Raw genomic sequence first — 15,188 nt, 5'->3', positions numbered from 1 at the left:
GGGGAGAAACAGAGTGAGGGAGAAAAAAGGGGGAGGGAGAGAGAGGAAGAGTGAGGGAGAAAAAAGGGGGAGGGAGAGAGAGGAAGAGAGAAAGAGAGAGAGAGAGAGAGAGGGGGAGAAAGAGGGGGGTGAGGGAGAGATAGGGAGAGGGAAAGGGAAAGGGGTGAGGGAGAGAGAGAGAGAGAGAGAGAGAGAGAGAGAGAGAGAGAGAGAGAGAAAAATGGAGAGGGAGAGAGAGGGAGTGAGGGAGAGAGAGAGACAGAGAGAGTGAGAGGGAAAGGAGAGAGAGAGAGGGAGTGAGGGAGAGAGAGAGACAGAGAGAGTGAGAGGGAAAGGAGAGAGAGAGAGAGTGAGAGGGAAAGGAGAGAGAGGGAGGGAGGATGAGAAAGGGGGAGAGAGAGAGATGGGGAGAGAGAGAGATGGTGCTGTTGTTCTCCTGTAACCAAGCACTACAATAAGCGGAGAGGCGGGGTCACGCCATGCACTTTCCTTTCTCCTGCAACATTGTTGCAACTCTTCTCACATAAAGGAATGAAAGACTGACTCCTTTGTCATCAATGGGATTTTGATTTTTTTTTTCCTGTCATTTTGAAGGCAGACACAATACCGCCGCTCTCCTGGGTTTCTGCTGCCAGGCTCTGTGAAGTTTTAGCAGCCCCTACTCTCAGCCGTGGATAGCCATCTATCGGGAAGGGACCCTCTCAGTGAGCGCTCACAGTATCCTAACCCCGAGCAGTGCAGGAGATCTGGCTCTGGTTAAACCTCCTACCGATGGCGTCTCGACAGCAAACCCGGATCCAGGTCTACCTGGAGACCAACCGGATCGGACCTCTGTTTGAGGTGAGCCTCCCTGTGTGCTGTGGGCATTGGATGCAGAGCCCGATAGAGCCCCTTCCCTGGCTGAGGACACTGGGATTGCATGGGGAATCCTCCGGCAGGCTAGGGGTTAACAGGGATGCTCAGATCCCGCACACTTTGTGCTCATGTGGCTAATAATAGCCTCACACATGGCAGGTACGCTATGCACAGTATACAGCAGTCTATCTGCTACAGTACACGCTGTCTGTTGCTTTATACATTGTGTACGTGGGTGGGTGCCTATATCAAGCTCTATTTAGGAAAGCTGCTGGTCTATATTACAAGGCATGGAGATCCTATTCACTATGAGCATGGGAGGTGCGTGTGCATTAGCTGGATACCTAGGTTGGCTGGGCTTGATGGGAGTTGCAGGGTTGAAATGCCTGAAGTTGCTGCCTATCTCTTGATTCTACCGATGGAACTCTCAATCTACCCCCCAGTAAGGCTATGGTGCATTGAGTGGCATGGATAATGCAGGCACTGCCAGGTGCTCAGTCTGAAGGTATTCAGCATTTGGATGGAGCTAATGATTCATAGAAGGATTGCCAGGCACACAGGGCTTGGATGTAGTCAGTTAGGTTTCCCCAGGCAGTAACAGCAGATTTGTCTTGTATTGTGGCTTGTTGCTACCAGCTGGAAGCACAGGGAGGTGCAGATTTCGGTTTATGGTCATTGTGGTGTGTTGTGTGCTTGGAAATGCTGACTCCAAAGCGTCCTGTTTGTTGCCATAGCAAGGGGGTGCAATGCCCAGGTGTTGGCCACCGTAGTCGGAGCAGCGCCTCTAGCTGACATGTGTGAATACGGCACAGAATCCAGTGCACATTAATGCCCGATCGATTATGAACATTTTAAATGGCAGCCTGTCTATTTCAGAATAAATAATATCATGCCAATATTATGATCAATATATATAGTATTACTTATGTGTTATAATCACTGTTTTAATGTTTCTTCCTTATTGTAGATATTGACACACCGACCCTCCCCCCTCCCCTTACCCCCCCAAAAATAAAAATAAAACATCATTGTATGCACTCTGTATTAAGTTTAAATATATTCCTGAGAAATACAGTTTCTCAAGCTGTGGTACACTAAGTATTGCAGGTGTGCTATATCTGAAAAGGTCATAGGTTAATTCAGTATCACAGTAAGTGAGAATAGCATGTATTATGTGCTATTATAATATGCATTTGCTTGGGTATGTTATTAGATGTTGTACGGACTACAATATTAACCAGACTTATTTACTAACTAAGTACTGAATTGTCTACAACGAACCAGTGTATTTTAAATTTTACGTAAAAATAACCTCATTAAAAAAAAAAAGAAAAAGTAATTTATACTCTGTACTATAACAGCTTTTAAAAGATACATTATAACTAACAGTTGCTATCCTTTGTACCAGGTAATATTTGCAATATTCATTTTTTGCCTCTATATATATATATATATATATATATATATATATATATATATATATATATATATATTTTTTTTTTTTTTTTTTTTTTTTAATTTGATTAGATTTGTGTCTGGTAAATACAGATGGCAAGTGTTTGTCTATTGGTTGGAGAATGTTACATTTCTAAATTGTAAGAGCCTCTTTCTTATTTGGAAATGATAATACAGGATTATAACTGCAACATTTTCTGTGTGTGCATGGTATACAGTTTCTCTTGGTTTACACTAATATTAAGAGAGATGGCTGAGCTGCTTGGCCTGGAAATTGGAAGGTTAAGTAAACTAATTGGTTCTTATTGGCCATTGTAATATATATTTCCCAAGAGACCTTGTGTAGCACAGGAGAGCTTTACTAAACCCATTTGTGCAGTCTGCCCAACGCTTCCAAACTGCCCTAAGTGAATTTAACTCTGTCTCCCAAGCTGCCCTTATTTTGTTGATTCCCCTAGGAAACATCAATTATAAAGATTTAGGGTTTGCTGGAACACGTTACTCGAATTCTGTGGGCTTTATTGACTAAATAATGTTATTATGGTGAATTGAAAATCAAACTACAAAATGTAGGTAACAAGAGTTGATGTTGGAAAAAGTATTCCAGAAATATTTTATAGTAGGATCCCTTTACATGGGTAATAAATACATTTTAGAAGGTGTATTTTGGATTATACATAGCAAACGAAAAGTCTGGTTTCCAAAATTATTACCTTTTTCTTTTTAAATAAAATGTTTTAAGGTTTCAAACAATGTCTCACAGTAGAATATGTATTACAATGATAAAGACCAATGCAATGATTGTGTTATTCTATGGGCCTACTGTTCTGAAAATGCACACACTTTTTGGCATGTAGAATATTTGATTGACATCTATTTTCTCGTTCGCTGTGCCATACGTTTTATACCAAGCTGACCTTGGTCATCTTTTGAACAATACATAAAAAAAAAAAAAAAAAAAAAAAAAAAAAAAAAGAAGCAATCGGCTTTTTATGAGAGAGCACCATTATGGAGCATAACCTATAATGTCTTTAGTGCAGTTTAACTTTTAACCCTTTAGTGACCAGACCGTTTTTCAATTTGTTACCGTTAAGGACCAGGGCTGTTTTTACATTTCTGCTGTGTTTGTGTTTAGCTGTAATTTTCCTCTTACTCATTTACTGTACTCACACATATTATATACCGTTTTTCTTGCCATTAAATTGTCAAGGTTAAGCTCCCCAACACACAAACTAAGGGACAAGAGAGGCAACCCCAGATAAACGTATTACCGGTCCTTAAAATGGCCGCGCTTAACGTGATAAGAAATAAGAATTAGGAACGTCAGACGAGCCAAGGTCAGGGTTAGAGCAGGAAGCGTAAACGGAAAACAAAGCCAAAGGTCAAGGAAGCCAGAGATAAGAATAACCAGAAGACAATCCGAAGTCAGATACCAAGGAAACACAAGTTAACAGAACGCACTCTCGGGCTATAAGAAACCACGACAGGGCAAGGAAGTGATGTAAGAAGGAGGTATAAATAGGGCTGAGTGATCTCAGATAGGTTAGGGATAGAGTAGAGTAGGGTAGATTATAAATAGAGTTGACTACCTGAGTGCTGCCCCCTTTAAGAAACGGCGCGCGCGCGTACCCCTTTAAGAAACAGCGCGCGCGTACGCCCCCGGACGCGCGCGCGCACCTGAGTGCGTGAAGCCGGCCGGAGAACCGCACAGCCTGGCGGAGAAGGAAGGACGACAGGAACGGAACGGTGCGGGCCGCAAGGAGGTAAGGCCCAGAGGAGGCGGGCTGAAAGCTAGCCGGATAGGAGGCATGTGTGGGTGTGGTGGGTGTGGGTGTAAATTGGGTGTGGCATTTAGGTTAAGGGTTTGGGTGGGGTTGTATAAATAACGGACATTTTGTCCCCTTCACCTCAGCCATCTTAAAATAACGGCAAGGTGACAATCTCTTTCCTATTATTGTGTTGCTTTGCTTACCCCACGGCCAGAAGCATGGATATTGACGGAATCCTTGCTGCTCTTCGGGCTGAGGCCCTCCAGGACGGTGGCCGGCACCTGCAGGCCCAGCTGGTAAGGCTGCAGGGTGCCTCCCTGGTAGCTGCTCCCTCTGTCGGCAGCCAGGGTACTCCGCGCCGCCGGGCGCGTCCTCCTACCCGTTATAGCCCCTCGCGGGAGGGTCGGGTGAGGGGTAGGAGCAGGAGCCCCGTTGCCGGCCCGCGCGCCAGGTCCCCCGCGGCCGCGGGCGGCAACGTGTCAGTGCAGCCTGTCGCCTCCTCCCCGAGGCGGTCTAGAGCTACCCGTGCGGCTGCCGCTTCTCGGGGAGGTGATGGCCATCCCGCGCCGGTTCCTGCTCCTGTGATCTCGCGGGCCTCCAGGAGGTCGTCCGCGAGATCACTCTCCAGCTCAACAATGGCGACAACCCGAGCACCTGACAGGCGCTCGGCTCATGGTGGATCCCAGGCGGAGCGCGAGCAAGTGAGGTCGGCGGCCGGCTCTTCTTCAGGAGTGGTGAGTAGGCCGCGAGGCGGCAGGGCAACCAGTAGGGGGTTGGGGGGTTCGGGGGGTCGGGATATGGAGCCAGGTCCGGCTACTCGTGGGCACAGCCCCCCCCCTTATCATCCTCCCCGCTCTGTCTCCCCTGGCCCGGCCACTACCACACTCCCATCAGCCTCAGCCGTTCAACAGGCACTCCCATCAGCTTCATCCGGCCAGCATGCACTCCCATCATCCTCATCCGGCCAGCATGCACTCCCATCATCCTCATCCGGCCAGCATGCACTCCCATCATCCTCAGCCGGACAGCATGCACTCCCATCAACCTCATCCGTTCATCTTGCATTCTCATCATCCTCAGCCGCCCATCAAGCTCTTCCAACACTATCTCCTGCCCATCCTACCCCCCTTGGCCCCCTCCCTATGGGTCTGATGCCCTCTGCATCTGCCCCGCCATTACCCATGGTCCATGCTGCCCCCTCTGGGGCTCCTTCTGCCATGCCAGTTTTACACACAGTATTTACCACTTCTGCGGGTCCCCAGTTACCTGGGTTGGGTGGGCAGGGTTCTTTTTCACCTGTCCTGTCTTCACAGGTCACCCCTGGTCGGCTGACAAGTCGGTCCCCCGATGCTGTGACTGGTGCAGTGCTTCCTGCGGTCGCAGTTCCCTTGGGGCCGTTGCAGCCTGGTGGGCATGTTGAGGTCCCGCTACTACCTGCCAATTCAGCTCCTGCAGGTGAGTACTCTGGTATAACGGGGTCGGGTTTGGGGGGCGCTGGCGCAGGGGAGGTGCAAGAATTGGGTTCTGTACTCCAGGCGATGAAGCAGGTTTTGCTAACCCTTGAGCGGGGTTATCGCCCCGGGGCTTCCCCCCCGGTGTCGTTAGATAACCAACTTCGGGCGGGTTGGGCAGGTTCCGCAGGGTCTGATCCTTCTGCAGTCGCGGCGCCAATGCCCGCTAATATAACACAGGCCCCCATCCCCTCAACCTCGGCGTTACTGCCGGTGACGCCGGAATCTGCAGTGGGCACGGCCGGGGACGCCGCTGCCCTCTCGGGTTTGGGGGTTGCTCCGGCTGCGCACGGTGCGGCGTACATGTGCTGGTCAGGCCCTCTGGGCCTCCATCTCACGCCGGAATTGCGCGCCAAAATAGACAAGGGGGAATTTGTTGAAATTTTTTCTCTCCTCCCTATGGAAGATCTTCCCCGGGTTGACGCTGACGCTAAAGAGTCCGAAAAGGACAAAGAAAAGTTTCGGTACCGGAAGATTCCGAAAACTTTCGGAAACTGGATCCGAGCCTTTTCGATCTTAGCCAGCGTGATAGGTGAGAAGACTCCCGCCAAATGTTCTTCCCTATTCTGCTACCAGGACGTCATATGGACCGCTTGTCGGGTGTACGGCGGTTTAGGTTGGTGGCGGTATGATGAGCAGTTCCGCCAACGTTTAGCGGTTCGGCCTTCCATGGGCTGGGATCAAATGGACATTGGCTTGTGGTTAGCTATCATGACCCGCCCAGCCTCACATCAAGGGGGCCTGTCGTCCTTTCTTGGGGGGGCCGGCGCGGGTTCTTCAACCGCAGCGTCGGCCGGGCAACGAAAAACAGGCTGCTGTTGGCAATATAACGATGGCCAATGCAAATTCGGGTCTAGTTGCCGCTTCAAGCATGAGTGTTCGGGGTGCGGTGGGTCTCACCCCGCTTCAAAATGCTTCAAACGAGCCAAAACTGGCGACAAAGGGGACTCCGTGGGCGCTAAGAGCGAAGACGCCGGTGGACGTCGACGCGATGCGCCCATGGCTAAATCGTTATAGGAATAAGAAGGCGGCTGCCTTATTGCTAGAGGGATTTGGGCAGGGGTTTTGGATCCCTCACCGGCCTCGGCAGGTCTCCGGTTTTTGCAGAAACCTGAGATCTGTTTCTGAATATCCAGGGGTGGTCAGGGAAAAACTGGCGAAGGAAGTGGCGCTGGGCCGAATGGCGGGCCCATTTCGGGATTCGCCACTCCCCGATCTAAGGGTGTCACCGTTGGGCGTGGTGCCCAAACGGGAACCGGGAAAGTTCCGGCTGATTCATCACCTGTCGCACCCTCATGGGTGCTCGGTAAACGATGACATTGCAGCTGAATTATGCCGCGTTTCCTATGCGTCCTTTGATGCTGCTGTGGGCATAGTCAGGGCCGCTGGCCCCGGGGCACTTATGGCGAAAACTGATATCGAGTCTGCCTTTCGCCTCCTACCAGTTCACCCAGAGTGTCATCATCTCTTGGGATGTGCATTTGAAGGTCATTATTACGTGGATATGTGTCTCCCCATGGGTTGTGCTATATCCTGTTTTTATTTTGAATGCTTCAGCTCTTTTCTAGAATGGGTAGTGAGAATGGAGTCCGGTTACGATTCCCTGCTTCACTACTTAGATGACTTTCTGTGTGTGGGCCCCGCGCATTCCCCGATATGCTCCCAGATCTTACAAGCAGTGTCGGATGTGGCCTGTATGTTCGGCGTGCCGCTGGCACCTGACAAGACAATTGGCCCTTCCACGTGCTTGAGCTTCCTCGGGATCGAGATTGATTCGGTCATAGGGGAATGTCGGCTTCCGTTGGACAAGTTGGCTGATCTACGTGGGGTGGTCCAGGAGGCTAGCTCCTTGCGGAAGATCACGCTGCAACGTCTTCAGTCCTTGTTGGGCAAATTAAACTTTGCCTGCCGGATTATGCCCATGGGTAGAGTATTTAACCGACGCCTGGCGGCTGCCACGTCGGGGATACTGAAGCCGTTCCACTTCGTCCGCCTGACCAAACCGCTCAGGGAGGATTTAGCGGTTTGGGCGGTTTTTCTGGAAGAGTACAATGGTAGGTCTTACTGGCAGCAGCCCGAGGTAGCAAACTCAGTGCTGCACCTGTTTACGGATGCCGCGGGTTCGTCGGGTTTTGGGGCTATCATGGGAAAACAATGGTGCGCAGAACCTTGGCCAAGATCGTGGTTCGACTCGGGCCTGACCAGGAACATGGCGTTCTTGGAGCTTTTTCCCATTGTGGTGGCTCTCCATCTTTGGGGACCGGAGATCAAGAACAGGCGTGTCGTGTTCCACTGTGACAATTTGGGCGTTGTCCAGGCCATTAATCGGTTGACAGCCTCCTCTCCTCCGGTGGTCAGGCTCCTGCGGAGCTTGGTACTGCGTTGCCTGTCTTTGAACGTTACATGTCGCGCTGTGCATATTCCCGGTGTAGAGAATACCACGGCTGACGCCCTTTCTCGTTTCCAATGGCAGGTGTTTCGTCAGATCGCGCCCGAAGCAGATACGATGGGCCTTCCCTGTCCCAGAGAGCTATGGTCCCTTGGCCTGAGCGAATAAGGGAATGGATTCGGTCTTCAGTGTCGGATGCTACTTGGGCCCGGTACGGTAAGGCATGGGGTGACTGGGTCGCTCTAGAGCAGGACCAAGGTGGGTTTTCTTCATCTGCGGAGAGGGTTCAGGGGGTTTTACGGTTGCTCTGGTTTTGGGAGGCTAGTGGTTGTTCCCCAGCCACGGTATCAGGGAAGCTATCAGGTCTGAGCTTCTGGTTCAACCTGACTCGCGTGCCGGATGTGACCAAAGATTTCATGGTCCGGCTCGCTATGCGTGGCTGGCGTAGAGGTCCGCAGCCTCGGGATTCCAGGAGACCGGTTTCTGGCGCTCTGCTACTTGGTATTGCGTCGGTCTTATCCAGGGTCTGTTTGTCCGATTTCGAAGCGCGTTTGTTTCGGGTGGCTTTCTCTTTCGCCTTCTTTGGTGCTCTGCGGATTGGGGAACTTGTGAGCCCTAGCAAGCGGATTCCAGGCGGCTTGTTGTTCCATGATGTGTCGGTCGTGGATGATACGGTGCGTTTTCTGGTGCGAAAGTCGAAAACTGACATTTTTGGTAGGGGGGCATGGGTGTCCCTTCGCGCCATTCCCGGCTCGGCTGTCTGTCCCGTCGCAGCTTTTCAATCTTACCTTCTGTGTCGCCCGGATGTTGTAGGCCCATTGTTAATCCATGGGGATGGGTCTTTTCTTTCCCGCTTCCAATTTCTCCGGGTTTTCCGTCTGGCACTCGAACATCTGGGTATTTCGAGCACAGACTTTGGGGGTCACTCTTTTCGGATTGGGGCCGCTACGGAAGCCTCTCGTTTAGGTTTCTCGGACCAGGCCATTCAAAGGATTGGTAGATGGGAATCGGGGAGGTTTCGGTCCTATGTTCGGCCCACTCGGCTGATCGGTATTCCCCTTGTGTTTTCTCCACAGGGCCCGGCCGACGGATCTGGATAATCGGTCATTCCTACATCTACTGGGCCCACCTGCGGGCTGGGGTTCGCCCGGGTGGGACAAGGCTCGGAATACCTCGGGAGCTGGCGGAGGTCCGGTGGTTCGGGTTCCGGGGCATGAAATGGGGTCAGCTGTTGCCTGAGGTCGTGCAGTTATCCACGTTATTAGGAATCCCGGATATCTTGGTGGTGCATCTGGGAGGGAACGATTTAGGTTCGCTGCCCGCGTGGGGCTTAGGGGAGCTGATCAGGCGAGACTTGGCGCGCTTGCGAGTACTTTTTCCAAAAATTTGCTTAATATGGTCAGGAATAGTTTCCAGGAACTATTGGAGGTGCGCACGCGATCAGGGTGCTATGGAGCGCTGTCGCATAAAGATTAATAAACGGGTTTCCAAGTTTGTGCTAGGTATCGGGGGCTTGGCAGTTCGACACCGTACTTTTGAGCGGGAGGCTGCTATCTTTTTCCGCCCGGATGGGGTCCATCTCACTGATGTCGGTTTGGACTTGTTTAACCTAGAGCTGCAGGATGCGTTGGAACAGGCCATGGCGTTGCTTGGGGGCCGCGCCCGCTGATTTAGGCGTAAATGCAGCGGGGCTAGTGGCGGGTATGGTCCTTGCCGAACCAATTGGGAAGAGGAGTACAAGAAAAAGAAGGATGCTGGGTCGGGTCCCCTCCCCTAACCTCGGGAAAGGTTTGGGTATTTGCGCGTGCCCTCTGTGCCAGGAATGGTGGCCAGGGGTTGGCATGTGGTATTGGAAGGCCAAGGTGAAGGCCAGGTATCATGGACGAGGGGGGAGGGCTGATGCCTCGGTAGGGCGTGTACCCTAGAGGGTTGGTGGTACGGTTGGCAAGGACTAGTTCAAGTTAAATAATGTTTATACCTTGTTTTATTTATGGTTGGTTTTATAAATATGTTTGATAAATTATAAACGAAATATAAATAAAAGCTGTGGCCTTTTTATACCACACATATATGTTTCCTGGTTTTGATTGGGTTAAGGGTTTGAATGGGGGTGATGTATTGTGTCGCACCACACGTAACCGCTACCTACACACAAGGCCCAGAGGAGGCGGGCTGAAAGCTAGCCGGATAGGAGGCATGTGTGGGTGTGGTGGGTGTGGGTGTAAATTGGGTGTGGCATTTAGGTTAAGGGTTTGGGTGGGGTTGTATAAATAACGGACATTTTGTCCCCTTCACCTCAGCCATCTTAAAATAACGGCAAGGTGACAATCTCCCTCCCTCCCTCCCCTTTTTGCTGTTTTTGTTTCCTTCCTCTGTAGGTGTTCAATATCTTGTCACAGCTGGCGGGTATGGTCCTTGCCGAACCAATTGGGAAGAGGAGTACAAGAAAAAGAAGGATGCTGGGTCGGGTCCCCTCCCCTAACCTCGGGAAAGGTTTGGGTATTTGCGCGTGCCCTCTGTGCCAGGAATGGTGGCCAGGGGTTGGCATGTGGTATTGGAAGGCCAAGGTGAAGGCCAGGTATCATGGACGAGGGGGGAGGGCTGATGCCTCGGTAGGGCGTGTACCCTAGAGGGTTGGTGGTACGGTTGGCAAGGACTAGTTCAAGTTAAATAATGTTTATACCTTGTTTTATTTATGGTTGGTTTTATAAATATGTTTGATAAATTATAAACGAAATATAAATAAAAGCTGTGGCCTTTTTATACCACACATATATGTTTCCTGGTTTTGATTGGGTTAAGGGTTTGAATGGGGGTGATGTATTGTGTCGCACCACACGTAACCGCTACCTACACACATGACATAAATGGTCTTTCCAAAGATACCATTATTTTCATCATATCATATAATTTACTATACAAACTTTTTTATGAAATGAAATTTTTTTTAAATAACACACTTTTTCTATCTTTGACCCCCAAAATCTGTTGTGCATCTACAACCGTCAAAAAACAAAAAAAAAAAACCATGCTAAATAGTTTCTAAATTTTGTCCTGAGTTTAGAAATACCAATGTTAACATGTTCTTAGCTTTTATTTTCCTCCCTAAGTTATAGGGTTATAAGTACAAGTAGGACATTGCTGTTTCAAAATACATATTCTTAAATATCTGAATCACACCTCACATGTACATATTTTTTTTAAAGTAAACAACCCAGGACATTCAATGTGGGGTATGTCCAGTCTTTTTTAGTAGCCACGTAATCACAAACACTGGCCAAAGTTAGTATTTATATTTGTTTGTGTGTTAAAAGAAGACTGAACATACCCCATTTGCAATACGTTAAGTAGTCTTCTTTTGCAAATGGTATGCCATCATGAGGGTAATTCTCATTCCTGGGCTACCATACGCTCTCAACAGCAACATAACCAATCTGGCAAATTTCAATATGAAAAAAACTGAAAATCAAGCCTTATATTTGACCCTGTAACTTTCAAAAACAATATAAAACCTGTACATCAGGGGTACTGTTATACTCAGCAGACTTTGCTGAATACAAATATTAGTGTTTCGAAACAGTAAAATGTATCACAACAATTATATCATCAGTAAAATTGCCATTTGTGTGTGAAAAATAAAAAGGTCACTTTTACTGACCATATCATAGCTGTGATATGTTTTACTGTTTTGAAACACTAATATTTGTGTTCAGCAAAGCCACCTGAGTAAAACCGTGCCCCCCATGTACAGGTTTTTGGGTGTCAAGGAAAGTTACAAGGTTAAACACAGTGCTAGCAAATTAAGTTCTCTGAACTTTCAGCCTGGGTTGTCAGGCAGGTCCCTCAAATTGCAATCAGTAAAATTACTTAATCATGTAAAACTATTACATAAATATGCACTTAGAATTTAAATATATATACATATTTCTATATATTTGAAGTCTACGTGTATATTTATGAAATTATTTATGTAATTGCGGAAAGGAACACAGATCGCTGGCAGGGCAACGGGATCGATCGGGGAAGTACTAAGAATACCGCAGATGTACTAGGAAAGTCCAAGGTCCTTAAGGATCGTTTTTGTCGGGAAGGGGTTAAAACCGGAAACCAAACAATGTACATATGAATAGATTGGTGCCCCATTGTTTAGTTATTAAAGGGACATTCCACTGTCCAAATATAAAATTAAAAAGTCACTGTTTAGTAAATATACCCACGTGTAAACTTGTGTGAATTTAATTATGCATGTTTTCATTGGAATTAAATCTAAAAACAGCTTGCAGAAACTGCAAGATCTCTTGTCTGCAGCCTTTGCAAGTCCTCCTTTTATAACCATGCACAGACTTTCTGTGGCTGTCCAATCACAGACTTCCTAAAGCAGCTCTATGAGAAGTCTTTGCAAGGCAGGTGCTCTGAACAATTGCTGCCTTTTGAGTTCAGTGCAAATGAGTTAAGCAAACAAGGAAGTAACATGACATGTTGTCTGCTTGAAAAGCCAGGAAGATGTAACCAGTATAATTTGCAACATTGTCAATTTCTATTGAAACCTTCACTATTTCTAAAATAAAAAAGCACACACTCTTCTTCACACATAAAGCTTTTTTAGCAAGCTAAAGTGCTTTAGGGGACTGAAGTGTCCCTTTAAATTATCTCAGTAACCCATTCGTCAAATGTGACCTGTATCACAAAACAAATTTTATAAAACCCCTTCATTAAACTCTTTTCCTAGAGTCAGTGGTTTTTCTGTTGCACTGGAGTGCTGATATAATAAACAATTTACTGTAAGCATTTGCCTAGGGCTTGATGAATACAATGTGTCTCTTTCAGTTAAAAAGAGATGCTTTAAATGTGAATTATTGACTACTATTAATCTGCAAAATTTAATAGTGAAGATTGACTTTTAGGGTACTTGTAATCCTTATGTAATGTTTTATAATGTGCCGCTTTCAGTTAATGAGGAAATGCCTTAAATGTGAATTATTGACTAGTATTAACCTGAAATTTAATTTGTGACTTTGGGTGCTTCCTTATATAGTGTTCTCTAATGAATTACCCCTGAATTTACCAGTCTTTCTAGAAATATTAGCAATCCAAGTCTAGAACAGAAGATTTCAGGTTCTGCCAACAGACTGACCTCATGTGCCATCTAGGACTGCCACATCTTATCCAGGTTTTCTTGGAAATGTCTCAATAATTCACCCTGATGAGACGTATCTTAAAAGTGCCATTTAAAATGCTTCCGGGATAAAATCAATATATCAATAAAGACAGTTCATTCTGAATTGTTCCTCGATTGATTACCTTCATACATACTACGCATTCAGATAGTACAGAACAGGCTTTTTGTGTACTGTCCATTAGCATGTAGAATTGGTCATTGTCCAGCAAGACATGGTGCATCTGGCAACTCAACAGCCACTGCACAATCTTAAATGGGCAGAAAACTACAAATGTCTACTCTAGCTTCGTTATTCCTTGTTTTGGGACTCGGGTACTTTTTTTTTAAATCTGAGAACTACTGCTTTAGGGTGTAAGACCATAACATCTTTACAGACCATATTTAATCATCACTGAAACTCTAAAATTCAAGGACAAGTCCACTTCATATCTTAAACTCCATATTGAACTTGTCTTCCAAATTGAAATTTGATAGTCTATCAACGTGGGGAACCAGTATTTGGTGTATAAACCACCAACCAGATTATTGATTAGTCCTGATATTTCATGGTTGACCTTGTCCCCCTTACTGATATTGCTAAATTACATTTCTGGTCGATGTCTGGGAGAATCATAGGAAATGTGGATTAAAAACATCTGGAATACCAACATTAGCCATCACTGACTGACTGGTAAATTGCCATTATGTGTGAGATGCAGTTATTCTTCCTTTGTTCACAATTTGTCTTTTTAAAATCTTTTTTAATATTGATTTGTTCACTTCTTCAACTTGGCTATACAGAGATAATCTGAGAATTTGGAATTCATTAGACTATGAATTAAATCAAAAAAGTTCTTCGGCCTGATTTGTACCTCAATCAAATCCATTAAGTATTCTATTGAAGTGCATTTGCCTTTTGAATATTAAGTAGGTATTCCTGGCAGTATTTACTGGGTGTAAATAATACTTAATGCGCTCAATGGTGAGATATCTGATGGCAGAAAATGATGTTGATATCACTGTAATGGCTTTCGGTAGTGAAATGCAAACTCAATGAAAGATATATTGTAAAATATCATATTAACTCTTCTTTCACATTTGGTAAATGGTGCTAAAATTTAGATTTTCTGAAATGTAAGGTACTCCATGTTTGGTTTCCAAATTCAATCTAAAACGAAGTTGGGCAAGGTACAGGTTCAGTATGTGCAACATCGTGAGCTGCTGACAATTGCATTCTCTTAGAATATTTGTTTTGGTTTACACTCTAGAGAAAATACATTAATATAGTTTCTTAGCTTTACCTTCCATAGTACTTGAGCATGTTCACAAATCTCCAACATAGTTATTTTATTTTACAGGTTAAAATGTGTAAATCCAAAATTATACCTACTGAGGACAGGGTTCACTAAATGGTCAGAAAACCAAGTACCACAACCATCTATTGGGCATGAAAAGGGTTTTTGGTGTAATTACTTCTCCTGCTCCTGGGTGTTCTTGCATCCTTTGCAAACATCACAACACTTATAAGCCCACTGCTCTTCAGTGACATCAGGCTTAAAAGTGCACACTGCCCTTTACAGACTCTTTCATAGATTTATATGAAGGAGACTGCGCTGCAGCAATTGGCTTAATTAATTTTTTTTTCCATAGTAGTATTATACATGTCCACCGCTAAGTGTTGAACTATGTATTCCACAAACAAACCCCAACTGAGTCAGAATGTTTGGTCCACGCTTTATACAAACATGGCAAACAATGGAACAACTTATATCTTGGCTACTTCCTGATATCGGCAGAATCTGCAGCTTTGCAACAAACAGTGAATTTCCAGGGGATGTTACTATCACTCAATTTAATAGTACTCATTTTGTCTACATCAGAAGGATGAAGGGTCTGCTGAAATTGATCCCCAGGGATTGAACATATTCTACATATGATGCATTAGCCAACGGAGCTATCTCACTGGCTTATTATGTCAGAAGAGAACTTTTACAGTGCCCATTTTTATTGTCAGTATCTTTAATAAGAAGCACACAAAACCAAATTACATG

The 15,188-nt window shown here is 46.3% G+C and overlaps 1 protein-coding gene across 1 annotated transcript in view; it reads left to right on the top strand.

Moving 5' to 3' along the window:
• The first annotated feature begins 502 nt into the window (after positions 1–502).
• C4H8orf34 (chromosome 4 C8orf34 homolog) overlaps positions 503–15,188 on the top strand; it is a 182,241-nt gene continuing 167,555 nt past the window's right edge. Inside the window, exon 1 of the mRNA XM_063451341.1 lies at positions 503–840. Within this exon, the coding sequence (XP_063307411.1) occupies positions 772–840 (69 nt within the window). The 5' untranslated portion in view covers positions 503–771. The remainder of the gene's footprint in view (positions 841–15,188) is intronic.

The sequence above is a fragment of the Pelobates fuscus genome, chromosome 4, assembly GCF_036172605.1.
Source record: "Pelobates fuscus isolate aPelFus1 chromosome 4, aPelFus1.pri, whole genome shotgun sequence".
NCBI lineage: Eukaryota > Metazoa > Chordata > Amphibia > Anura > Pelobatidae > Pelobates > Pelobates fuscus.
This window is presented reverse-complemented; position numbering and strand designations above follow the sequence as displayed.